Raw genomic sequence first — 27719 nt, forward strand, 5'->3', positions numbered from 1 at the left:
ACTGTTTCTGTACACCTTTCCCCACCTTTCCAATACTTTAGTGTTTTCAGGTTAACAGGATTTTCTCTTTGCTTTGAGGGGTGTAGTAGGGGCCGGTGATGTTTGGTGAGGTCATTCCCTGATCTCTGTTTAGGATGATTTTCAGACAGTTAATTTACAGTTGCTCTTTGCATTCGTTAATCTGTAGCTATCTTTTTTATGAAGCCATTCTTTGCAGCTGTGGTTATTTAATTGAACATAAGAGTAGACTTCTCATTGATTTGTCATCATTTTAGATGTGAGGACGTGGCTCCTGGGTATTTGGGAATAACCCATGGTTTCTCATATTTACTACATCAAGTAGTATGTGAATAAGTAGACTTCTGAGTTTATGTTTTTAGGGCTTTATTTTATTTATTTGTTTTTTATTTTTAATTTATTTGACCGAGACAGGCAGAGAGCACAAGTAGGGGAAGCAGCAGAGGGAGGGGGGAAGCAGGTTCCCTGCTGAACAGGGAGCCCAGTGCAGGGCTCAATCCCAGGATGCTAGGATCATGACCTGAGCCGAAGGCAGACACTTAACTGACTGAGCCACCCAGGCACCCTATTTATTTATTTTAAAGATTTTATTTATTTACTTGAGAGAGAAAGAGAGCAAGCACAGAGGAAGAGGGAGAAACAGACGCCCACTGAAGAGGGAGCCCAGTGTGGGACTTTGATCCCAGGACGGTGAGAACATGATCCAAGCCAAAGATAGGCACTTAACCAACTGAGCTACCCAGGAGGTTTTTTGTTTGTTTTTAAGGTTTCTTTTCTTTTTCTTTTTTTAAAAGATTTTATTTACTTATTTGACAGATCACAAGTAGGCAGAGAGGCAGGCAGAGAAAGGAGGAAGCAGGCTCCCTGCTGAGCAGAGGCTCCATCCCATGAGCTGGGCTCTATCCCAGGACCCTGGGATCATGACCCGAGCCAAAGACAGAGGCTTTAACCAACTAAGCCACCCAGGCGCCCCTGTTTCTAGGGTTTTGTTTTGTTTTTTTTAAGATTTTATTTATTTATTTGACAGAGAGAGATCACAAGTAGATAGAGAGGCAGGCAGAGAGAGGGAGAGAGGAGGAAGCAGGCTCCCTGCTGAGCAGAGAGCCCGATGCGGGACTCGATCCCAGGACCCTGAGATCATGACCTGAGCCGAAGGCAGCGGCTTAACCCACTGAGCCACCCAGGCGCCCTGTTTCTAGGGTTTTAAACAAATCTAGGACAAGAGGAAAGTGTCACATTAGGAGGAAAAGCTGTATCTTTATTTTTCTTTCAACCACTTGTTTTGGGTCAGTCAAATTTGGTGCATAGTTGAATTTCCATGATGGAAAATGCCTGCAGTTGGAAAAATGATTCTTTCCCCTTTGTGGAGTAACCTTGGAGTTTTAATTAATTCCATCTCTATGCATGACAGAAATGTATTTCACCAGAGGCTTGAGTGAATTGAATTTCAAGGGGGAAGGTAGCACCTTCTCCATTGAGAGAAGAGGGCTGTGAATTATTTTTAAACTATATAAAGGTTTTTTTGCATGGATCGAGGGAAGGGTGATGAGATATCTGTAACATGAAAGTTATTATAGTCTATTTCTTTTCATGTAGAGAAACTAAAATGCTTTAGTGGAAATCCTCACTATATTCTGTCCTAGAACACATAAAGGCATGTTCATAATTCTGTGTTGACATCAGTTCCCACGTAATTATAGGAACCTGTTTGGCTCCTGCTGTTTGTTAGTCTCCTCAAGTGGCATGTGAATACTCTTAGGTAGCTCCTGGCACTTCTCCCATGTTGGGTTCTTTGGTTTGGGAACTGGATGCCATTGTGTTTACTGTGGTAATGAGCTCCTACCTCGCCATGCTGTACTGCTTTTCAGGAGCAAAACTGAAGGGCAGGTCTGCAGGCAGACATTATCATCAGGTGATTTTTTTAACCTGGAAGGCTTCCGGTTAGTATCTAGGTCCCTAGCTGTGCTTAAGCCAAGCGATCAATGACAGTCTGTGGGATGAATGAGATAACTGATTGAACTTGTTTACTTTGGGCATGGAACTGTTAGTGGGTTTAAACTTCTTTCGTATAGGCATATTGGATGGGGAAGGATACTACTTTTAAGGGATTTGGAGCATGGCCTGTAAGGTCTCAGAGTTCATCTTCTACCACTCTTTTCTGTACTCTGTTTTTAGCTATCTTGGCTTTCTTACTAGTTCTCTGACATGTCAAGCTTGTTCCCATCTCAGGCTTTTTACTGGCTGTTTTTTAATTCTTCTTGGAGTGCTCTTCCCCCAGATCTTCATAGGGGTTGCTTTACTCATGGAGAGATATCTTTGTGAAGAGCCAGAACCCCTCCCTGCAACCCTATCTTAAGAGAACACTCCTGGCTGGGCTGGGTGCTCAGTCGTTAAGTGTCTGCCTTAGGCTCAGGTCATGATCCTGGGATCAAGTCCTGCCTGAACTGGGCTCCCTGCTCAGCAGGAAGCCTGCTTTTCTCTCCCACTGGCCCTGCTTGTGTTCCCTCTCTCGCTGTTTCTCCCTGTCAAATAAATAAAATCTTAAAAAAAAAAAAAAAGAACACTCCTCTGTACTCCTACTTTCACCCTTCATGATTCTTTCTTTTTTTTTTTTTTATGATTTTATTTATTTGTTTGACAGAGAAATATCACAAGTAGGCAGAGAGAGATGGAGTGGAGGAAGCAGGCTTCCCGCCGAGCAGAGAGCCCAGTGCTAGGCTCGATCCCAGGACCCTGGGATCATGACCCAAGCAGAAGGCAGAGGCTTTAACCCACTGAGCCACCCAGGCACCCGTTTTTCCATTCTTTTTATCAGTAATTGAGATGCGAGATTTTGTTTCCTTATTTCTTCCATTAGAATGTAAGCTCCCAAGATTGTAGAAACTTGTTCAGCCTCTAGAACTGGGTTTATCAATCTCAGCATTAATGAGACTAGATACTTTGTTGTGGGGGGGCTGTCCTATGCATTATAGAATGCTTTCTATTCATTAAATGCCAGTAGCACCCCGTAGTCATGATAATCAAAAATGTCTCTAGACATTGCCAAATGTCTTGTGGGAGACAGAATCATTCCCCTTAGAACCATTGTTATAGAACATTGCTTTGGCACCTAGAGCGTGCTTAAGAAAATGCTTATTGAGTGGATTAAGTGATGGGTGCTCAATAAATATTCACTGGATGATAAATAAATTCATGAATGAATGAATTCAGCAAGTTAAAAACTTTTAGAGCACTAAACCAAGCACATAGCCTCCTTGTTTCTTCCTTCCCTCTTTTTTTTTTTTTTTTTTTTTTTTTTGATTTTAGGTATTTGTTGGAGAGAGAATACATGCACGCACAAGCAGGGGGAGCAGTAGGCAGAGGGAGAAGCAGGCTTCCCTGCTGAGCGAGGAGCCCGATGTGGGGATCAGTTCCAGGACACTGGGATCATGACCTGAGCCTAAGGGAGACACTTAAACTAAGCCACCGAGGCAGGCACACCTCTTTTTTTTTTTTTTTTTTTTAAGATTTTATTTCTTTATTTGACAGACAGAGATCACAGGTAGGCAGAGAGGCAGGCAGAGAGAGGGGAAGGGAAGCAGGCTCCCTGCTGAGCAGAGAGCCGGATGCGGGGCTCGATCCCAGAACCCTGGGATCATGACCTGAGCCGAAGGCAGAGGCTGTAACCCGCTGAGCCACCCAGGCGCCCCACACCTCATTTTGAACTTGGTTTTTTGTTTTGTTTTGTTTTTAATGGTTTAGAGACAGGGAAATAGTTTTCCTTTTTTTTAAAAATTTTACTTATTTATTTGACAGCGACACAGAGAGAGAGAGAACACAAGGAGTGTGTTCTCCTTGTGAGAGTGAGAGAGTGAGAGTGTGTCCTCCTTGTGAGAGTGAGAGAGTGAGGAGTGAGAGAGGGAGAAGCAGGCTCCCGCATGCGGGGCTTGATCCTAGGACCCTGGGATCATGACCTGAGCCAAAGGCAGATGCTTCATGACTGAGCCATCAAGGCGCCCCTTGAACTTGTTTGATGTGAATGTTTTTAGGGTTTGTTGTTTGGTTATGAACATTTGATTCATTAATGGGTTTTAATGTTTATGCTTGGAAAGTTTGCCACCCCACCTACCTGAATTATTGAAGCCACATTAGGCAAGGCTGTATTAAAGTTCTTTCTATCTGGGATTAAAGCACTCCAGACAAAAACCCCATTTTGCACTGTGATTTTCTTTGTTCCAGAGCAACTAGTTTTCTATTTCTGCTAAACATTTATGTTCTGTCACTGAAACTATTAGATTTATTTTGATTTGAAGTGTTGAATAAGAATTCCATTGAGGGGAATGTCTAGAATCTTTCCTCTTGAAGACACAACTCTTCTCTAGATTACCTGGAGAGAAGCGTAGGCAGTTATTGGTCTTTTAGAGAGGATCTTGAAATGTCTCTTTCATCTATCTCTCTTTACTTTAAATTTATTTATTTGAAAGAGACAGTAGGGGGAACAGAAGGCAGAGAGAGAGGGAGAAGCAGACTCTGCACTGAGCAGGGAGCCTGGGGCGGGCCTCCGTCCCAGGACCCCAGAATCACAACCTGACCTGAAGGCAGATGTTGAACCAACTGAGCCAGCCAGGTGCCCCTTCTCTGTTTCTTTATATTGGGGAGAGGTTTAATAGGATATTAAAGACTTGAACATGGGGGCACCTGGCTGGCTCAGTTGGTGGAGCCTGTGACTCTTAATCTTGGGATTATGAGCTCGAGCCCCATGTTGGGTCTAGAGATTACTTAAAATCTTAAAAATTAAAAAAGAATTGAACATGTATTTCAGAAAGGAGAGAGGGGTGTCTGGGTGGCTCAGTCAGTTAAGCATCTAGCTTTAGCTCAGGTCATGATCCCAGCATCCTGGGATTGAGCCCCACATCAGGCTCTCTGCTCAGCAGAGAGTCTGCTTCTTCCTTTCCCTTCCTCCTCCATTCATGCTTGCTCTTTCTCCCTCTCTAAAATAAATAAATAAAATCTTAGGGGGGGGTGGGGAGAAAAAGGAAAGAAAAAGAAAGAGAAGGGGGCACCTAACTTAGCTGGCTTAGTCGGTAGAGCATGTGACTCTTCATCTCCGGGTCATGAGTTTGAGCCCCATGTTGGGCATAGAGAGTACTTAAAAAAAAAGAAAAGAAAAGAAAAAGAAAGAAAATTTTCTTATTGACATCCCAGATTCATATTCATATAACTGATTCTTGTAAGGTAAAACTAAAGCCCTTGAGACTTTGTTGAGGGAGAGAGCCTGCTTTTTAAGGTCAGTTTTTTTTCTCCCCTATAGGATTTTATTGGGTACTTCAATACAAAAACTAATTTACTTGGTAATCAAAGTTGAGATGAACGGAAAGTGCTGTTACCTAATGTCTCTTAGCATGAAAGTAGATAGCATTTAGATTTAGAATTTAAAATTTTTTTTCTTTTAAAAATAACTTGCAATTGAAACTTGAGTTTTATAATAGCAGAATGCCATTTGAATAAAGGCCCCAAATGGTAGTGGTAACTAGAATACTTTTGAGATAATTTTAAATACATGAGAAAAGTAACAACTAAATTGGATTCTTCATTTATCAAATGTGAAAGGTCAACATCTTTGTACTTGGGAAGTCTCCTGTTCTTAAAATGTAGGAATACATATCTGGAATGAAATGTTGGGAAATTGTATAGAAAAATAGGTTTTGTCTTTTGAGGAATAGAAGAGAGTGCTTTTTGAAAGTGCATTGCTTGAGTTTTATGAAGACATCTCTGAATTCTGTGATAAATTTGACATTAGGAAGATATGAAATAATGCTCTCTGATCTTGCTTTCAAAGAAACTGACTCCTGAGGATGTGAAAAGCTTAATCCATCATGGTTTCTAAGATAGAAGGGCTTAAGAGGGGAATGAGAATTGGTGTGTTGCTGAGCTGGAGGCAGCCTCACAATATTTCTGAAAATCAAGGTCTCTGAAGAACACAGATGGTGAGGTTTGTAGTTCTAATTTAAAAGATCAAAAACGAAAGACTTAAAATTCTGTAAAGAACCCTTTTCTTTCTTCTTAGGTTTAATCTCAGAAATGTTACTTTTTAAAAATTGCAGTACACAGTGCTTCCTGAAAGCCTGAATTTGTCCTTTGATTAAAAGTAGTCGGTCACAGGGGCGCCTGGGTGGCTCAGTGGATTAAGCCGCTGCCTTCGGCTCAGGTCATGATCTCAGGGTCCTGGGATCGAGCCCCGCATCGGGCTCTCTGCTCCGCAGGGAGCCTGCTTCCTCCTCTCTCTCTGCCTGCCTCTCTGCCTACTTGTGATCTCTCTCTCTGTCAAATAAAAAAAAAAAAAGTAGTCGGTCACAAAATTTGTCATTCTGTGGGGTACCTGGGTGGCTCAGTTGGTTATGTGTCCGACTCTTGATCTCAGCTCAGGTCTTGATCTCAGCGTTGTGAGGTCAAGCCCTGCATTGGGCTCCATGCTGGCCATGGAACCTACTTTAAAAAAAATTGTCATTCTTTTATAAAACTTTATGAGTGTTTTGGTTTGCTTGTTTTTAACTAAAAGTAGTTTTCAAAGCAGACCCTCTGCTTTGGATTAGTGTTTGTATCAATATTAAATTGGTTTGAATAAAGCTTTTGGGGATTTGCAGCAGAAGGAATGTTGTATTAATGTAAATTTACTGAAGTTGGGCTGCTCTTGGGAAACAGAAGGAGCTGTTTATATTCTACTAATAAAATAAAAATTTGGGGTGGGTTGGATTTTCATTTGGTGAAAATAGTAGGAAATTGCTATACCAAACGAATTTCCATCACAAATTTTTTTTGTGGTGATTAGTGAAATAGCAGGGGATCAGAAGATCTAGAGTTGAGTCCTAATTCTGCGTTTACTCCAGAATAATCTTGGGCGGTTGCCCTTAGATCATTCTCTTCTCTAGTGTGCACACAGCAGTTGCACCCACTTCTGGAGCTTTAGTGTCCTTGCCTGTAAAATGGGAAGCAGTGATCCTCTACCATAGTGTATCATTGTATACACAGTGTCACCAATAGGAGCATGTCACTCATGCAGCCTTTGTGGAGGCAGAAAAAAGGTTGAGAAGCACTGCTGGTTGTTAGCATGAAAGCCTGTCCGTTAATGGTGTGTTTTTGTGTTTTTTGTTTGTTTTAGTGCATCTGTTTTGAAATTAGAGTTTGAATTGAGCCTACTTTAAGAAGGCATCTGTAACTGTGTAATATATTAGTGGACTTTCCAGTGGATTGCTTTAAAAAAAAAGATTTGCCTTGCTAGAGAATTGCTGTTTTGCCTTATTAACAGCGCTCACTGTTAGGCATAAGGTTGTTCCTCTAAGTGATTTCTTACTTTGTAGCATATAGGTTGGATCACCCATGGATATGAAAAGAATTAGGGACTTAACTGAATCTCTTTTCCTAGTCATTCTTGGAAATAGTTTCAGTCCTGGCAATGGCAAAGGTAGGGAGAACTGGAAACTCAGAAAAGACAGGAACTGAGGAGACTGGAATTAGTTGAAAATGTTTGTTTCTGGATAGACGATTATTTTTCCTATTGTTTTCTGCTAGTTTTTAATTAATTATTTATTTACTTTTAAAGATTTAAAGAGCACACAAGAGGTAGAGAAGGGGGAGAGGGAAAGGGTTAAGCAGATTGCCTGCTGAGCATGGAACCCGACCCTGAGATCATGACCTGAGCTGAAGTCAAATGCTTGAACGACTGAGCTACCCAAGTGCCCCTCTCTTAGCTTTTTAAAAAGATGCCTCGGTGTAACTGTCAGAATGAACCCAGAGAATTCAAACAGAAGAAAGTTTTTTATTTTTCTCTATATCTTCCTTTTATTTAAAATTTGCATGCTCCTCCATTAGAGATCGATCATGAAGATTTACTATTTTGGTCAGTTTTTTTTTATTTCTTAAGATTTTATTTATTTGAGAGAGAGAAGGACCATGAGGTGGGAGAAGCAGCCACAGGAGAGGGAGAAGCATGGCTCTATCCCAGGACCCTGAGATCATGACCTGAGTCAAAGGCAGACACTTAACTGACTGAGCCACCCAGATGCTCCTATTTTGATCAGTTTTTAAAGTCTAGTATGTGAGATCCCTGGCAAAGAAAAACTAGACTTAGCTTTGAAACCAGACATCGGGAGGTATTTCCCTTAAAGGATGGTCAGCTGCTCAATTTGTGAAGTGAGTTCAGACATAATTCCCCATGGGAACCATCTAGCCAAAGTCTAGTTGTCCGAAGTCTATTGTCCAGTTCTTTGTGATTGGAGCAAAAAGCGCTGTTGGGCACCCAGCTTATAGTGGTATTATTGGAAGGGTTGGGATTGTGAAGGCCTCACAGTTGTGTTTCTGATCAAATTCTGCCTGCTTCTAAAGGTTCTTGGTTTTTAGAACCTTTGGAATATTTGCCCTTTCCGTTCATTGTTGAGAAGGTGTTTAAATGGTTTTGGGAGCATTGAGGGAAATGTTTAAGTGGGTACTCCTTTATTCACGGAAATTTTGATCACCTGTGCAGAGTTCAAAACCAGACTTCCTCAGTGGATTGCGATGCTTTTAGGCTTGGCTTGGTACACATGGTCTTTCCACTGTGCTAGGGGCTGCCTGTGAGATTTCCTGTGTCCTAATCTCATTAATCACCTTGCTTGGAAGCAGTTCTTCCCTGGATTAATTTGTGAAGTTGATTACCCTGTCTTGAACCTTTCTTGTCATCTGTAAGTTGCACTCCCAGTGATAATGTTATTTTGGCTTTGATTTTTTGAGGGGGTGTCAAGAAGTGGGATTCCCTTGGAATAGCTTTTTGGGTGAATTATTGTTCTTGACATTTAGTTTTATTTTTGCCCCCAACTTTAATGTCTTAGGGCAAGAGAGTTCCCTGGTTTTAGTCTCATTTGTAAAGTGAGGATCACTTACAGACTGTAACAGGAGGACAGCTATAGTTTTTTTGTTTTTTTTGTTTGTTTGTTTGTTTGTTTTTTGTGGCCTGATAAGTAGCTAAATTCTCACATGGTATTTATGCTCTGATCAGATTCCAAGGATGTGACTATACTGGGAGTCAGCAAACTATGGCCCATGAGTCAGATCTGGTCCATGGTTTGTTTTTATAATGCCCATGAATTATGAATGGTTTTACATTTTTAAAATGTAAAAATCCAGAGAATGAGAAGAAGAGCCATGCAGTAGGAGAAGATATTTGCAAAAGACACAGCTGATAAAGGATTGTTATCCAAAACAGACAAAGAATTCTTAAAACTCAGCAATAAGAAAACAATCATATTGAAAACTGCAAAAGACCTAAACAGACACCTCACTGAAGAAAATATACAGATGGGAAGTAAGCATATGAAAAGAAGTTCAACCTCATATGTCATCGGAGAATTGAAAGATTAAAACAGTGAGATTGCACTACTACAGACCTATTAGAATGGTCAAAATCTGCAACAGTGACAACACCAAATGCTGGCAAGGGTGTGCAGCAGCAGGAACTCTCCTTCATTGGGTGAGAATGCAAAAACCTTACAACCACTTGGAAGACAGTTTGGCAGCTTATTATACATTGTAACTCTTACCATAGGATCTGGCAGTCACAATCAATGGTACTTACTCAGATGAGCCAAAATTTATGTTCCCACAAAAACCTGCAAAGGAGTATTTTTAACAGCATTATTCATAATTGTTAAAACTTGGAAGCAACCAAGATGTCCTTCAGTAGGTGAATGGATAAATAAACTGTTGTACCTCTAGACAATGGAATATTATTCAGCACTAAAAAGAAAGCTATCAAGCCACGAAAAGGCATGGAGGAAACTTAAACCTGTACTACTCATTAAAAGAAACCAATCTGGAAAAGGCTGCATATTACATGATTCCAACTATGCAACATTCTGGAAAAGAGGAAACTCTGGGGACAGTAAAAAGGATCAGCGGGGAAAGGAGGGATAAATAGGCAGAGCATAGATATTTTAGGGCAGTGAAACTATTCTGTATGATGCTACAATATGTAGTTGTCATTATACATTTTCCAAACATACAAAATAGAGGTTGGCAAGAGTAAGCCCTAATGTAAACTATGGACTTTGGGTGGTAATGAGGTAGTGATTGTATCAAATGTCCAACCCCAGAATGTAGATATTGGGAGAAGCTGTGTATATGTGTGTGGAGGGGCAACAGGAGTACATATGGGTACTCTTTTGTACTTTTCTTTTTTTTTTTTAAGATTTTATTTATTTATTTGGCAGAGAGAGATCACAAGTAGGCAGAAAGGCAGGCAGAGAGAGAGAGAAGCAGGTGTGGGGAAGCAGGCTCCCCACTGAGCAGAGAGCCCAATGCGGGACTTGATCCAAGACCCTGAGATCATGACCTGAGCCAAAGGCAGAAGCTTAACCTACTGAGCCACCCAGGTGCCCTCTTTTGTACTTTTCTGCTAAGTTTTGCTGTGAACCTGAAACTACTTTCAAAAATAAAGCTTATTATTTTAAAAATGTCAAAACAAATCAAAGAATAAAATGTGACAGAGACTGTATGTGGCCTGTAAAGCCTAAAATATTAATTTTTTTAGGGGGGAGGGAGGGGGCAGAGGGAGAGAGAGAACCTTAAGCAGGCTCCACACCCAGCACAGAGCCTGATGTGGGGCTCGATCTCACAACCCTGAGTTCATGACCTGAGCCCAAATCCAGAGTCAGACTGAGCCCCTCTGGTGCCCCAGTATTGATATTTAGTATCTGGCCATTTACAAAAAAAGTTCACCAAGCCCTGTACTACTATCACAGAGGAACTAGGGGATGAGTTTCTCCTTCGTGTCATGCCCAGTCTTCTAATTCTCCTGGTTGTCTCTGATGGCAGAGTTCTCATTGAATTTCCATTTCATTTGCAGGTATATGAGTGACCTAAAGCTGCAAAGTAAAACGGAGAGAAAGCAGTGCCAACTGCGAGCTGGGCAAGGATGCCAATTCCTCCACCCCCTCCACCGCCCCCTGGTCCTCCTCCACCTCCCACTTTTAATCAGGTAGGTAGTCTTTGCACCTGGGTATCTCAAAACCTTAACGGATACATAGGGCTTCCTGGTGTAAGACATACTGTACTGTAGAAACAGAGACTGAGTAAAGTCTCTCTTCATTAACTAGTTCTGATTTCTGAGAGGTCCTCTTGGGACTTTAATGGCTTATCTTATTTTCTTGGTCTGGTTCAGTCTAAATGGAGATTTGGTCAGGTCACATCAGAGTAGGAACTAGTCATTTGCCCCTAAAACTGTTTGTTCTTTAAAGGTCAGTACAGCATTTCTCTGGCATCATTGAGGAAAGGGACGGCAAATCCTAGTGGTTGTTTCTTGCTACTATTTCATCTCCTCCTCTTCTCCTCCAAACCAGTTCATCCTAAAGCCAAGTCTGTGAAGTCTACCAGCCCATCAAAAAAAAAGGAGTTTCTGGAAAATACTATTAAGAAGACTTAAAGGTTTAATAATGGGAGGGAAAAGCAGTGTGGCTTCTGAACCAAGGAGACAACCACTTTTACTATATGTGGATTGTGATATCTGGTGTCACATGAGAAAGAAGCAACCTGGGTGCTTTCTCTCTCTCTCTCTCTCTCTCTTTTTTTCCTTCTTTTAAAAGATTTTACTTCATTTTATTTTTATTTATTTATTTATTTAAGATTTTATTTATTTGTTTTGAGAGAGAGAGTAGGGAGAGGGGCAGATGGAGACAGAGAATCTTAAGCAGACAATGCTGTGAACACAGAGCCCGACACAGGGCTCGGTCTTGTGACCCTGAGACAAAATCGAGCTGGGCAATTAAATGACTGAGCCACCCAGGGACCCCTTTAGATTTTATTTGTTTGTTTGTTTTTAAAGATTTTGTTTACTTATTTGACAGAGAGACAGCGAGAGAAGGAACACAAAGAGGGGGAGTGGGAGAGGGAGAAGCAAGCTCCCCTCTGAGCAAGGAGCCCAATGCAGGACTCAATCCCTGGGATCATGACCTGAGCCGAAGGCAGATGCTTAACGACTGAGCCACCCAGATGTCCCTTAAGCTTTATTTTTAAGTAGTCTCTACACCCAAGTGGGGCTTGTACTCACACCCCGAGATCAAGAGTTGCATGCTTTACTGACTGAACCAACCAGATGTTCCTGCTTTATTCAGTTTTGTAAAATTTAGAAGTGAAAGGAACTTTAGGGAATGAATACCTTGGGGGGGATTGTTATTTAACAGATGAGAAGTACTGCCTTAAAGAGGAAAAGCGACTTGCCTAGCTAATTTATTTTAGAACTTCAGGTCTGCCAACTTGTTTTTTTTCTGTAAGTTCCTGTTTTTAGACATTTTGTTTGAGGATATATATGAACCCCCTTTCTGGATGAAATTTTATATGGAAGCCCAATAAGTGCAGTAGATAAAAGCAGAGCTGCTTTGGTTATAGTGGGATTCAAGGACCCAAAATATATCCGTGGATCTCTTCTGATGATGCCCTGCATCATGCTTTCTTAGTCATTTACTCAGTAGCCTTTTGTTGGGGCTTACTGAGTATCAGAGACTTGATTAGGCATATAACTTAGAAAATCCAGATAATTTTACTCTAAACTTCTATATTTCTTGAGTCTTTCCCAACAAGCTTTATTTATATAATTAAAAGAAAGAGAGGTAAAACATGCAGATAAGAAAAAGAAGCAAATAAAAATAATCTGTGATATCATTGCCCAGAAATGAGACAGTTTTGGCCTTCAAAGACTTTCAGCACAATGGGCGAGATAGACAAGTCAACAGGGAAATTCCATGCTATGCAGAGATAAATGAGGTCACAAAGAAGCATGCCTCAGTACTGTCTGGAGGGAGTGGAGGCAGTCAGAGAAGTCTTGGAGCTGTGAAGCAATACTTGAGCAGAGTTTTAAACTATGAGTAGTGTTTAGCAAGAAGGAGAAGAGGGAGGGCAGGCACTTGGTATTGAGGAAGTAGAATGAAAGGGTGCTGATTTGTGGGAAAGCATACCCAGGATTGGATCATTGCTTGAGGGACCTGGTGGGAGATGAAGCCAGAGGCAAAGGCTGAGGGTTTTGGCTTTTCCTCCAGACAGCGATGGGGAGGTAGTGTATTTTCAGCAGCAGGAGTCACCTGACAGGATGTGTATCAGAAAGGTCATCCTTCACAGTGTGAACAGTGGTTTGGGGTTGAGGCTGGATGCAGGGAAGTCAAGACTCGCAGATAGAAGCCTGTTACAGTTGAAAATCTGAGAGTTTGCACTAAAGCCGTGAGGATGGAAGAGATGTCTACAAGAGACACTTAGAAAGTAAAATCTTACAGAGTTGGTGACTGATGCAAGGAAGAGGAAGGAGGTTGGAACAACTGTAGTTTGGGAGATTGAATGATGGTGCCATTTACAAAGCGAGGTTTGTGGAGGAGGATGTGAACTCAGTTTTAGAGATGTTGAGTAATGTTTTAATAATTTTCTCTTTGCAAAAGTAATATATTCAAGAAATTTATGAACTATGGTTGGGGCACCTGTCTGGCTCATTCTGTAGAGCATGGGACTCTTGATCTCAAAGTTGTGAGTTTGAGTCCACAGTGGGCATAGAATTTACTTTAAAAAAAAAAAAAAAAGAGCTTTATGCACTGTGGGTAAGCATAAAGGAGCAATTATCTGTAATCCAGCCTTTCATAATAGTTTTGTGTATATCCTTCTCCTCCCTTCTTCCTTTTTTTTTTTTAAAGGTTTTATTTACTTTATTTATTTATTTTATTTGTTTAACAGAGTGCTTGCTTCGGCAGCACATATATTTATTCGACAGAGACACAGCAAGAGAAGGAACAGCAAGGGGGAGTGGGAGAGGGAGAAGCAGGCTTCTGGCCAAGCAGGGAGCCTGATGCAGGACTCCATCCCAGGACCCTGAGACCATGACCTGAGCTGAAGGCAGACACTTAACGACGGAGCCACCCAAGCGCCCCTCCTTCCTTCCTTCCTTTTACCTCCTACTTTTTATAAAAAGGAGGCTGTGCTATATGTACCTACTGATTTTTTTTTTTAAAGATTTTATTTATTTATTTGACAGAGATCACAAGTAGGCATATAGGCAGGAAGAGAGAGAAGAGGAAGCAGGCTCCCCGCTGAGCAGAGAGCCCGATGCGGGGCTCAATCCCAGGACCCTGAGATCATGACCTGAGCTGAAGGCAGAGGCTTAACCCACTGAGCCACCCAGGTGCCCGTACCTACTGATTTTTTTTCTCCCCCTCCCCCCCACCGCCAGTGCTGCTATGTATGTTATGAGTTCTAATGTGCTCTTAGTCATTAATACATCGTGAATGGCTTCTTACATCATTAAATGGTTAGTGATATTAAAATTTTTTTTTACTGTACTAAAAATGTGGCAAAAATTAGAGAATGCCAATAAAAATAGAAAATATTAAGCCATTAATAACTAATCTTTGTTAACATTTTATGTTATACATATTTATTATAGGAAAACTAGAAAATTCAAATAAATATAAAGAATTACTACTCAAGGGGTGCTTGGGTGGGTGGCTCAGTCGTTAAGCATCTGTCTTCAGCTCAGGTCATGACCCCAGGGTCCTGGGATCGAGCCCCGCATCAGGCTCCCTGCTCGGCAGGAGGACTGCTTCTCCCTCTCCCACTTCCCCTGCTTGTGTTTCCTCTCTTGCTATCTCTCTCTGTGTCAAATAAGTAAAATCTTAAAAAAAGAATTATTACCCCAAATTAACTTTTGTTGATATTAGCATATACCCTTCTGGAAACATTTGGTATGTATGTACCTTTTTTTCTTTCAGTTCAACTGCTGCTTATTGAGCACCAGGCACTGTGCTAAGTTCTTCAAAAGTGTCGTTTCATTTAATTTTCAAAACTACCCTGTGAGATAGGTTCTGCTTTAATCTTGTTAAATGTTTTGTTTTGTAATATTTTTTACTTGATTGTGTCAAACATTTGCTATCTAAAGACACTTAACTTGCCCATCTTTAAGAGCTTAACTGGCATTCCCTTCTGTGCTTGTGTCATCAGTATTCCTTTTGATTGCACTTTTATATTATTTTTAGATAGTTTTATGCTATTAATGACATCTTTGTGTACTTCTCTAGTTGTTTTCTTAAAGTTAATTCCTAGATAGAATTCTTGTGTAGACTTTTTAAAGTTTGATACAAGGGACGCTTGGGTGGATCAGTCAGTTAGTTAAGCGTCCATCTCTTGGTTTCAGCTCAGGTCATGATCTCAGGGTGGTGAGATCCAGCCCCGTGTCGGGCTCTGCATTTGGTGTGGAGCCTGCTTAAGATACCTTCTCTCACTATCCTTTTGGCCCTCCCCGGGGTCTCTCGCAAAAGAAAAAGAAAAAGTGGAAGGAGGAAAAGGGTGTTTGATACATAAACTTCTTTCTGGAAAGATCATACTAATTTACCTTCCTCTGGATAATACAAAAGAGTACCTGTTCCCCTGAATCCTTATGACCACCATAAGACAGTTATGTATTCTACACATTTTTTTGAGTATCCCCTGTGTGCTAGGCAGCATACAACTATCAGTGGACCCTGCCTTCATGAAGCTAAGCACTCTCCTGTTACAATTCTAACTTTAGCCAGTTTCATTGGTAAATAATGATACTGTGTTTTAGCCTGCATTTAAATTTTTTTTTCCATATTTGCTGGCTTGAGGATTTTTTTTTTTTTTTTAAGATTTTATTTTTTATTTATTTGACAGACAGAGATCACAAGTAGGCAGAGAGGCAGGCAGAGAGAAACAGAGAAGGGAAAGCAGGCTCCCCGCAGAGGAGAGAGCCCGATGCGGGGCTCGATCCCAGGACCCTGGGATCATGACTGAGCTGAAGGCAGAGACTTTAACCCACTGAGCCACCCAGGCGCCCCGAGGATTTCTTTTACACAGTGTTTATATCCTTTGGTTATTATCCTATAGATTTATAAGTCATCTTTATGTTAATGCTGTATAGAGTTAGGACACTGCCTTTGTGTGCCAGATGATTTTTTTCTTCTAGTCTGTCATCTGCTTATTATATTCCTAAATAAATAACTTATAATAAACAAGTCTTCTTGTCTTTCCCTGTCTTTTAGTTGTCATGTCCTTCCCCTACCTGCTTTTTTTTTTAACGGTTACATTTTATAACTCAACTAGAATTTGAGAGTAAGCGATAAGGCAGGGATTTAACTTGTTTTTTCTCAACACTTAGCCAGTTGTTATTAGTAGCTTATATGTAATGATCTGTGCTTTCTGCACTGCTAAGATACTTTTATTATTTCTTTCTCTTCTTTTTAAGATTTTTTAATTTATTCATTAGAAAGGGAGAGAGAGAACTAGTGACAACATAGGCAGAGGGGAGGGTCGGAGGGAGAGGGAGAAGCAGATTCCTTTTGAGCAGGGAGCCTCACACAGGCCTCGATCCCAGAACCCCGGGATCATGACCTGAGGCAAAGGCAGATGCTTCACTGACTGAACCACCCAAGCACCCTCACTTTTATTATTTTTTATATAGATGTAGGTTTGTTTATGAACTTTGTGTTTTGTTCCATTTATCTAGCTGTCCCTGTGCTCCTGTTGTAGTTGGTCCTTGCTTTTGGTGGTACTAGTTCCATCCTCTTAGTTTTTTTACTATACTTAATCTTCCAGATGGATTTTAAGATCATTTTTTAATGGTTTCCAAAAAATTCCACTGTGTGGTTAATTTAAAAACCTCTACATTTAAAAATTGTGTAAGGTACGTGGTATGATGTGTTAAATTTTCAGTACACGTGGGATATTCCCTTTGAGTTGTCCTGTAGACATTGGCACATAGGGGTGTGAAACCCAGGGCCAGGAGTGGTGACGAGATGTAAAGATTGGAGATACTTGGGTTTTTCAGCGGTATTCAAACCCTGTGACTGGTTGAGCTTGCTCAGGGAGATTTAGATGGAGACTGAGGATAGGATTCTGAAATGGCATTTAAGAGGTAGGTGGAGGGTGAAGAACTCAAAAAGAAATATGATGTTGGAGAGACCATAGGGTAAGTGGGAAAGGCATGGGCTTTGACATGGTCAGAACAGCTCTGCATTTACTAATCGTGTGACATTAAGTTTTCTAAACCTTCATTTCCTCATCTTTGGAATGAGGATAATATGGGTTGTTTTCTTTTATTTTACTTTATTTAAAAAATATTTTTATTTACTTATTTATTTGAGAGAGAGAGTTTGTGCATGCAAGCAGGAGGAGGCGCAGAGGAAGAGGGACAAGCAGACTCCACACTGAGTGTGGAGCATGCCACGGGGCTTGATCTCACGATCCCGAGATCATGACCTGAGCTGAAACCAGGACTCGGACATCTAAGCCACTGAGCCACTCAGGTGTCCCAATATGGTCTACTTTGTAACATTGTTCAGGAGATAGAGTAACAGGGAAGCAATGAGGTCTGTTAGTTGAAATAAGGTAGGCATTTTAGAGTCAACTATCTGGGTTGGAATCCTTGCTTTACTATTTACTGGGTGCATGGCCTCAGGACGCTGTTCAACTCTTCGCACTTTCCAAATGGGAAATGATAATAATAACCTCTTTCATAAAAATGTTTCAAGATTTAAATAAGATAATGGAAGTAATATGCTTAGCCTGAGGCCTAGTAGGGACTCAGTCAGTGTTTGCCTTCATACATGTAAAGCTTCTAACACAGAAGCCCAGCACACAGGTACTCAGTAACTATTAGTTAAGGCCCCCCCCTTTTTTTTTAAAGAGAGTGGGGATGGGTGGGTGGGGAGTGTGGGGAGGGAGAGAGAAAATCCCAAGCAGGCTCCACACCCAGGGCCTGATGTAGGGCTTGATCTCATGACCCCAAGATCATGATCTGAGTTGAAATCAAGAGTTGGACCTTAAAAAAAAAAAAAAAAAAGAGTTGGACCTTTAACTGACTGAGCCACCCAGGTGCTCCTTTCAGAAGCTGCGGGCTAGGAGAGGGACCTGCATCCTTCACAGAAGGCACAACCAAAGAAGGACAAAGAAGAATGAGAGCACACATTGGTACTGATGCTTGGTGCAGGATCTGATTAGGTTAGAGGGGCATTAATGAAATCCAGCTTGGTTTAAGGTATTAATCCAAGCTCCTGGTAAAGGGAACTATTTAAGATGAATAGTTACCTTCTCCCCTCTTCCTCTAGGCAAACACAGAGCAGCCCAAGCTGAGTAGAGATGAAGAGCGGAATCGAGGTGCCCTTTTACAGGACATCTGCAAAGGGACCAAGCTGAAGAAAGTGACCAACATTAATGATCGGAGTGCTCCCATCCTCGAGAGTGAGTCTAACCTTCATTTTCTAGTGAGCCACCAGGACTGACTTGGAGACTTGGCTGGCCTGTCATTTTTATTGTTGGGCCTTGAATGGGAAAATTTTGTCTTTAGGAAAGTTTTCTTTGAATACCTTAGAGGTTTCTTTTTGACCTTTGGGATGTATTCTCTGGGGGAAGATTCCCAACTCCTGCTGTAACTAGTATTCTCATTAGAGCACATCTTGGCTGTTCTCTGAGGAGACCATCATGTTACTAAACCTCTAAGCTGAAGCTAGTGAAGATTTTATAATTGCACAAGTGTCCATTCTGTTAGGCCTCTGGAGAGTTTGCTCATACCTGGATCCATAAGTCCCTGGCCCCGTTACCATCTGGGTTTTGGAGAGGAGAGCCCAGAGAACTCTGATGAAGGTGTCTTGATCCTGGTTTTCTCTTTGCATTTTCTAAATAAGGGAAGTGTGGCTTCTTGTTGCTTTTGTTTTTTTCTGTTTCATCACAATGAAGGGTTTCATCTCCACGTGAAGATGTGGAGCTGAGAGGCCTAGCCTTTTCTTTCTTTCTTTCTTTCTTTCTTTTTTTTTTTTTTAATGCAAAAGCAAGATTGGTTTGTTTGGAAACTAATGCCCAAGTAGAGGAAGGGTTTCTCCTCAGGATCACCAGCTCCCAGCATGTGAAGTGAAAACCCTAATGGTATGCTTTCCAGAACCGAAGGGAAACAGTGGTGGTTATGGCTCTGGAGTAGCTGCCCTGCAGCCCAAGGGAGGTCTCTTCCAAGGGGGAGTGCCGAAGCTCCGACCTGTGGGAGCCAAGGATGTTTCAGGTATCTGATCAGTACTTTCTTAGGCTATTTCCCAAGTGTGTTAATTTCTGACTAGTCCCAAGTGAGTCATCTAGGGTTAAGGTATGTGGTAGACGTGGGAGGAAGAAGTGGAAGCAGGGGAGGGGTTACAGAGCAGAATAAAGCCAAAGCTGAGGGATTAAGTAAAAATGTTTTCAGCTTGTATCAGCAGTATTTGTCAGTGGGCCCTGAGCCTAAAACCAGATTAAAATCCAGAACTCTGCAGGCATTTAACCTGCTACCATGCAGGTTACACTAAAGAAGCTGGGTGAAGTAGAGGTGCTCACATGTATCTAGCTCTGTTGATCGAGTGCTGTCTGGTGTATTTGTAGAGAACCTAGCTGGTAAGCCAGCCTTACAAATCCCCAGTTCTCGAGCTGCTGCCCCAAGGCCACCAGTGTCTACAGCCAGCGGCCGCCCTCAAGATGATACAGACAGCAGCCGAGCCTCACTCCCGGAACTGCCCCGGATGCAGAGACCCTCGTTACCGGACCTCTCTCGGCCTAATACCACCAGCAGTACAGGCATGAAGCACAGCTCCTCTGCCCCTCCTCCACCACCCCCGGGGCGGCGTGCCAACGCACCCCCGACACCTCTGCCTGTACACAGCAGCAAAGCCCCAGCCTACAACAGAGAGAAACCCTTGCCGCCCACACCTGGACAAAGGCTGCACCCCGGTCGCGAGGGACCTCCTGCTCCACCCCCAGTCAAACCACCTCCTTCCCCTGTGAATATCAGGACGGGACCAAGTGGCCAGTCTCTGGCTCCTCCTCCTCCTCCTTACCGCCAGCCGCCAGGGGTCCCCAATGGACCCTCCAGTCCCACTAATGAGTCAGCCCCTGAGCTGCCACAGAGACATAATTCTTTGCATAGGAAGACACCAGGGCCTGTCAGAGGCCTAGCGCCTCCTCCACCCACCTCAGCCTCTCCGTCACTACAGAGTAATAGACCACCTCCCCCAGCCCGGGACCCTCCCAGTCGGGGAGCAGGTAAGTGCCTGGAAGCACCTTTTTTCCCTCTTAGAGAATTGAGTTTATCTTCTCAGCCTTTTTTCCAAAGCCTGCCTTCAGCAATTGAAGAGAAGAATTCACTTACTTATTCAGCAGGTTTACTGATTGCCTTTTTATGTGTCACACTCTGTTTTTAAGGAAACAGCAATCAATAGAAAAGAAGAGCCCTGTTCTTTGGACAGTCAAGCAAATAATGCAGGCGTAGGTATAGATATATAGATAAAGACACAGTATGTAGATGCTTTAGAGAAATCCAGAGCAGAGGAGAGGAACAGGATATACAGGGGTGTGGAGGGTGGTGGTGGTATTTTCTGTTGCAGGGGTGGGGTGAGAGGAGGGTTAGGGAAGGCCTGACTGATAAGGTAACAATCAGGGAAGACCTGAAGAGAGTGTTGGAGTGGGCTAAGCAATTATCTGGGAGCATAGCTATGGTAGGCATTGGGAACCGCAAATACAAAAGCCCTGAGACTGGGGACAGCAGGACTGGAATGAGTGAGGGGGGAAGAGTGGCAGGAAATGGAAGTCAGGAAGCTAGATTTCCACGGGAGAACACTGTAGGACTTTGTCAAGATTGGCATTTACTCAGATGCTGAGCCACTGGAGGCATTGAAAGAAGCTTTGCATAGCTCTTAAAAGGATGACACACTTGGGGTGCCTGGGTGGCTCAGTCAGTTTAGCATCTGCGTTTGGCTGAGGTCATGATCCCAGGGTCCTGGGATCGAGCTCCCACTGGACTCCCTCTCCCTCTGCTGCTCCCCCTGTTTGTACTCTCTCTCTCTGTCAAATAAATAAGATCTTTTTTAAAAAAATAAAAGGATGACAAACTCCTATGTTGAAAACAGACCGCGAGGGACAGAGGTGGCAAGGGAGACCACTTAGGAGGCAGTTCCAGTCAACCAGGCAAATAGGTAGGACTGCAGCAGGCTTGGGGGAAGAAGACAGGTGTTCGCTTTGAAACAAGTCAAGTTTGACACACCTGTTAGCCAAACACCAATTCATTATTTTCTTTTGGATGTCTGTCAGACCCTGAAGTTGAGGAAAAAAGTCTGGGCTAGAGAAATTTGATACTGAAGACCATATGCTGGATGAGCTCACCTAGGGAGTCAGTCTAGGTAGAGAAGAGATTGAGGCCTTTATATTAGAGCTCAGAGAAATGGCAAGTAGCAAGCAGGGGAAGCTAAGAGCCCCTAGTGAGGAAGAAAGAAAACAAGAGCATGCTGGAAGGATGCCAAGATCGAGTGATCAGCTGTCTCCAGGACTGAAAACTGAGAATGACATTGGTCTTAGCAACATGGAGTCCTTTAGGGGAACTCCCAAACAACATGATGTCCTTTTGGTAGTTTCAGTGGAGTGGTGGAGGATGAGGGTGAAAGTCTAATGGACGTGTGTTTGGGAACTTAGGGGTAGGAGGAGAGGAATTGGAGATAGCAATGTAGAAGTCTCTGAGTTTACTTAAAGGGGAGCGGGGATGGGGGTGCAGATAAATGGAATGGGTGCTGGAGGAGAATGTGGGATTGAGGGTTGGGATCCCTCCTCTCCAAGATGGGAGATATTTTAGCATCTCTTTGTACACTGAGGAAATGATACAATATAAAGGGGGGAAATTGCCTGAGTTATTCCCTAGAAGGCTAAAAGGAATGGAATATTATTCCTAGGTAAGGGGTTGACCTTAGATAAGAAGAGAGGTGGTTCTTCCATGGTAACAGGAAGGAAGGCAGAGTGCATAGGCCTAGGTGCATGTGGGTAGGTGGGCATAGTGGTAGGAGCATGTGCAGAGTTTCTTCGTTTTTTTCTTTTTCTTTTCTTTCCCCTCCCTCCCTCCCTCCTTCCCTCCCTTCTTTCCTTCCTTCCCGCTTTCTTTCCTTCCTATATTTATTCATTTAAGACAGAGAGAGAGAGAACAAGCAGGGGGGAAGGGCAGAGGGAGAAGCAGGGTCCCAGCTGAACAGGGAGCCTGGACATGGGGCTCTATCCTAGGACCCTAGGATCATGACCTGAGCCAAAGGCAGGTGCTTAACCAACTGAGCCACCCAGGTGCCTCTTCTGGTTTGTTTCTTATTGGTGAAATAGAAAGCAAGGACATCTGTTAATGAGGGGAGGAAAGGAGAGAGAGGGGCATGAATTGGTCCTTTGGGAGTGTGGGAGAGTGAAGAGGATGGGGAGGTGTGCTGGGCTAACCAACAGCATGAAAGGCCCTCTCAGGATTAGGAGCCGTATGCTCAAAGTGAGATTTGCGCAGTGTGTGTTCTGAATGTTTGTTTGCAGGTACTGCAATGTATGTTTGTATGTTTGCAGGGTGCTGAGTAGGGACAGCATGGTATTTAACCAGGGTTAGCTTTTTTAGACAAGCGGGACACTAAGGAGAGTGGGGCAAGGGAGCTAAGGGTGTAGGTCAGGGAGTGATTGTAACAGTGGACCATGAGCCTAAACCAGGTGAAGAGGGGATTAAGGAGCTCTAGAAAAAGTAGAAGAGGTTGTGTAGTCTTTTTACAAAATAGCATGACTGAAGGTAGAGAGTTAGGGAGACCATGAAGCTCTCTGGAACCTTCTTAGACCCAGGAATTTTGGCTCCCATGGCCTCTTGTATCATTGAACTTTGAGCCACATCCTCTACAAATGGCTTTTGAGCTTTTAAACAGCCCTTGCAGTTTTGAATCATTGATTAAGAAATTAAGTCAGTAGGAAGCACAATTAACCTGTGCTGCTGCTTGGTGAAGTACATGGAGATTCATATTCTAGGAGCTGGCAGTCCAGCATATGGCAGTCGTCAGGTAACCTAGTACATTCCTGAGCTCTTGTCTCCCTGGCTTTAGCTGTAAGAACCCTAGTCCTAAGGTGGCTTTGCTTCTATAAAGTTTAGGTTAAAAATTATTTAACTTAGGGATTTTTTTTTTTTTAAGATTTTATTTATTCATTTGTCAGAGCAAGAGCAGGCAGGCAGAGGGAGAAGCAGGCTCCCTGCTAAGGAAAGAGACCAATGCTGGGCTTGATCCCAGGACTCCAGGATCATAACCTGAACCAAAGGCAGACACTTAACCAACTGAGCCACCCAGGCATCCCACGGATTTTTTTTTTTAAGACACTCTTTATCAAAACAGAACCCATATCTTTCTAACCCTATCCAAGGAATAGAAGTGGGGGGGGGGGATGTAATTTCTGTGGGCTTAACTGAGTAGTTTTATTTATTTATTTATTTGACAGAGATCACAAATAGGCAGATAGAGAAGGGGAATCCGTCTCCCCACCGAGCAGAGAGCCCGATGCGGGGCTCGATCCCAGGACCCTGGGATCATGACCTGAGCCAAAGGCAGAGGTTTAACCCACTGAGCCATCCAGACGCCCCTATTTTTCTTTAACCAAATAATTTATTATTATTATTATTATTATTTAAAACTAAGCTGTAGGCCTAATATGGGGCTTGTAAGTAGCAGCAGTTCTTAGAGTGATAGCACTGAGAGAAAACTGAAATATTTTAATGAGAGATCTTGTCAGTATTGGCTCTCTGACTTTGGGCAGATAGCTCTGATTCTCTGAGTTTGTTTCCCTCATGTGTTCGTAGAACCTTCAGTTGTGGCTGTAAATAAAAGTATGTATGAAAGTGCTTTGTAAACTGTAGTATGCTGATAACTGTTAGTGGTTTTATGCAAGGGTTTCCATGTAGTTCATGGATTTATCTCTTATTAAATCATATTATAACAATATTACATGATAATGCATGATAACATACTTTTGTTTCTATATTAATTATTTATATTTGAAAAAGTGTGGAGTCTTTTGTCTTCCCAGGGTGCTCAGAGACCAATTTTATAGGTCCGTAGGGTTTCTGAATTTTTTCTTTGCAGAGTAAAAAACGCTATTTTTAAGTGACTTTTTTTTTTTTTTAAGAATCAATACCATCATGCTCAAAATTGGGTTTACCTAGGTTTACAAAAGGTGATCTCCCACCCCAGGTTTCTTTTACAAACTGCTTCTTTCTTATGGTCCTTGGGTTCCAGCTCTGTCGCCTGAAACAGTCTTAAAACTGTATGTGACAAAGAGCCCAGAAACTTACTGGAGATGGCAGAACCTTGGAACAAGCATCCCTGGGGGAGGGCCACGAAGGAGCAAGCAGGTTGCTCTTGGTCCTGCTCTATTTGGCCAGTCTGGTTTGGCTCTAATCACTGCCACCTGTCCAGTATCTAGCTGGTATCCTTTTGAGCCTAGCTAACCGTGGCTGTCTTATACTCCCTGACCCTCCCCTAGAATAGATACAGACTCTCGGGGTCCTGAGAAATCTGGGTTTTAGGGAAATATTTTGAAGGTGACCTGAAAGAGCTTTGGTTTGGGCAGATTTGGGATGAAATCAAGGTTTGGAGATCTGTGAAGTTACTGCTTCCAATAACACCTGTTCATACTTAAACCTTGAAAAGAGTGAGGGAGACATTCAGAGTGCATCTTAGGGGAATCAAAAACTAACATTTACTGGGCCTACAGTGCTGGTCCCCTTGTCTACATAAATCATCCCGTTACTGTTTCATCATAACTCTGGTCACTCTACAGAAATTCCAGAAGTAATTTAGGAAGAATAAGAAGATACACTCTTGGGGGCCTGGGTGGCTCAGTTGGTTAGGTGACTGCCTTTGGCTCAGGTCATGATCCCAGAGTCTTGGGATCGTCCCGCATTGGGCTTCCAGCTCCACCGTGAGTCTTCTTCTCCCTCTGACTTTCTCTCCTCTCATGCTCTCTCACCCTCTCTCTCTCTCTCTCATATAAGTGAATAAAACCTTAAAAAAAGAAAAAAAGGAGATACAGTCTTGGGCGCCTGGCTGGCTCAGTCAGTAGAGCATGTGACTCTTGATCTCGGTCGGGGTCATGGATTCAAGCCCCACAATGGGTGTAGAGTGTACTTATAAAAAGAAGAAGGTGATAGATGATGCACCCTTTATCACTAAACCAGTGTTGTCCGTTAAGCCAAGTAGTCTCTCCTGTATTATTTAGGAAATAGCTACTTATGGGACATGGCCTTGGTACCAGAGGATAAACTTCCATCTGTGGGTTATACATTTGGGGGGAAGTTAATATAGTACTTGGGATAGTTATGAAAAGCATTGTGGGCATAGTGGAAAGAGCAGATGTGTGCTGAGTCTGTTAGATCTGTGACCTCAGATAAACAGCCTGAGTCCCAGTTTCCTCATTTGTGAAATGGGGATAATACCACATACTTTGCGGGAATGGCAGAAGAATTTTTAAAGTGTAATGCCTGTAAAGTACCTGGGACCATGCCTGGAATATAACAGAAACCAAGCAAATGGTTGCTGCTCTTTTTGTTAGTTAATGAAAAGAATAGAACATAATATGCAAACATAAATGCAAACATGATGTTGCCATGTCTTCAGACACGTTTGTTTTTTTTTTTGTTTTTTTTTCAGATTTTATTTATTTGACAGAGAGAGAGAGACATAGAGAGAGCACAAGCAGGGGTAGTGGGAGAGGGAGAAGCAGGCCTCCCGCCAAGCAGAGAGCCTGATGTGAGGCTCGATCCCAGGACCCCGGGATCATGACCCGAGCAAGAGGCAGACGCTTAGCAACTGAGCCATCCAGGCGCCCCATTCAGACACGTTTTGATGTTGCCTTCTACTTGGTGGTGCATTTTGTCTTTTTTTTAGGATTTCATTTATTTATTTGAGAGAGAGGGTGCATAAACAGGGGCATAGGGAGAGGGAAAAGCAGGGAGCCTGACTCAGGGCTTGATCCCAGGACCCTGGGAACATGACCTGAGCTGAAGGCAGATGCTTAACTGACTGACCCACCCAGCACGCCACATTTTTAAATGGGCTTTTACGTGTGAATTTTATTTTTGAAATGTGGAGTCAGATATAAGTATGAATATTTTTATTGATGGTTGTGTGACCTCAGAAGTAAGATATGAGGAGCACCTGGGTGATTCGGTCAGTGGCCGTCTGATTCTTGGTTTCGGCTCAGATCATGATCTTGGTGTCGTGAATCAAGCCCCATGTTGGGCTCCATGCTCAGCACAGAGTCTGCTTGTCCCTCTCCCTCTGCTCCCCCCCCAAGCCTGCACACATGTGTGCATGCACTCTTTGTAAAACAGAGGGAAATCTTTAAAACAATCTTGAAATCTTGTAAATCTTTAAAAATATTTTTAAAAAATTAAAAAGAGGCACACCTGGGTGGTTTAGTCGTTAAGCGTCTGCCTTTGACTCAGGTTATGATCCCGGGTTCGTGGGATCGAGCCCTGCATCAGGCTCTCTGGTCTGCGGGAAGCCTGCTTCTCCCTTTCCCATTGCCTCTGCTGTGTTCCCTCTCTCGCTGTGTCTCTCTCTGTCAAATAAGTAAATAAAATCTTAATAAATAATAAAAAAGAAAGATGTGAGGGAGAGAAGGAGAAAATCTTCTAAAAACTTTTTAAAAAGGGGCAGGTGGCGGGGCGCCTGGGTGGCTCAGTGGGTTAAGCCTCTGCCTTTCGCTCAGGTCATGATCCCAGCGTCCTGGGATCGAGCCCCGCATTGGGCTCTCTGCTTGGTGGGGAGCCTGCTTCCTCCTCTCTCTCTCTCTCTATGCCTGCCTCTCTCCCTACTTGTAATCTCTGTCTGTCAAATAAATAAATAAAATCTTAAAAAAATAAAATAAAAAGGGGCAGGTGGCTCAGTCGGTTAATAAGCCTCTGCCTTCGGCTCAGGTCATGATCTCAGGGTCCTGGGATCAAGTCCCGGATTGGGTTCTCTGCTCAGTAGGGAGCCTTTTTTCCCCTCCCCCCCCCCGCTTGTGATCTCTGTCAAATAAAGAAATACAATCTTTAAAATAATAATAACAAAATAAAAGAGAAATGAGATGTGAACATCATATAATATTTATGGGTCTGTCTGGTTAGAAACTGGGTTTGGAGGCAATTCCCAAAGAGTCATTCCCAGTTTTTTTTGAGCAATGAGCCTATCATTGGAGATATGCAACTTCTGCAGATGAACCTACTGTACATATTTTGAAAATCACTCATTTTAGTCTATACTACTATGTGCTAGAATAAGTGACACAGACTCTAAATGCTGTTGGAGAACAAAAAAGGAGGGAATTAGAATAGAGTGCATTGCTTTAGGAAAGCCTGGAAAAGATGGGCTTGAGTTGAATCTTAAAGGAGAGGTAGGGCTTGGTAGTAAGGGAAGAGGGATGGCATTTCCATGTCTTTTGGGGGAGTCACAAGAGCAAAGCTATATATATGGTTTAGTTTCGTCAGCACATGATTGTGTGCCTGCTGTGTGCTGTACATTTGGCTGAGCTGGGGAAGTCGGATGAATGGACACTGCCCTGACTTAGTGTGCTGTCGAAGAGGCACATAACATGAAAAATTACGATACAATATGGTAGTGTAGTAGAGAGATACAGCGGCGACAGTGGGATTCTCAGCCTAGGGAATCAAGCAAGGAAGAGGAGAAGGTGAAATAGACTGCCTGGCATGGTAAATTGCTGTGTAAGAAAGGAGGATGATGGGGTGTGGTGCAGTTGGGATAGAAGCCAAGGATTTGAAACTTCATGATAAAGGAAATGCAAAGCCCTTGGAAAAGTTTGAGCAAGTATTTTGGAGGAGATTAGTGAGTTGGTATGCAGAGTGGATTGGAATGGCAAGAGAGGGA

At 42.7% G+C, this 27719-nt stretch overlaps 1 protein-coding gene across 3 annotated transcripts in view; it reads left to right on the forward strand.

Annotated features, from left to right (window-relative positions):
• WIPF2 (WAS/WASL interacting protein family member 2) overlaps positions 1-27719 on the forward strand; it is a 49226-nt gene that overhangs the window by 14377 nt on the left and 7130 nt on the right. For 2 of the 3 annotated variants that reach the window (XM_045985127.1, XM_045985129.1), the window contains exons 2-5: positions 10874-11005; positions 18120-18252; positions 18947-19063; positions 19414-20070. In XM_045985127.1, coding sequence (XP_045841083.1) covers positions 10943-11005; positions 18120-18252; positions 18947-19063; positions 19414-20070 — 970 coding nt within the window. In that variant the 5' untranslated portion in view covers positions 10874-10942. Of the gene's footprint in view, positions 1-5851; positions 5990-10873; positions 11006-18119; positions 18253-18946; positions 19064-19413; positions 20071-27719 lie in introns of those variants that run through there. The other variant, XM_045985128.1, reaches the window with a different exon arrangement.

The sequence above is a fragment of the Meles meles genome, chromosome 18, assembly GCF_922984935.1.
Source record: "Meles meles chromosome 18, mMelMel3.1 paternal haplotype, whole genome shotgun sequence".
In the NCBI taxonomy this organism is placed as follows: Eukaryota; Metazoa; Chordata; class Mammalia; order Carnivora; family Mustelidae; genus Meles; species Meles meles.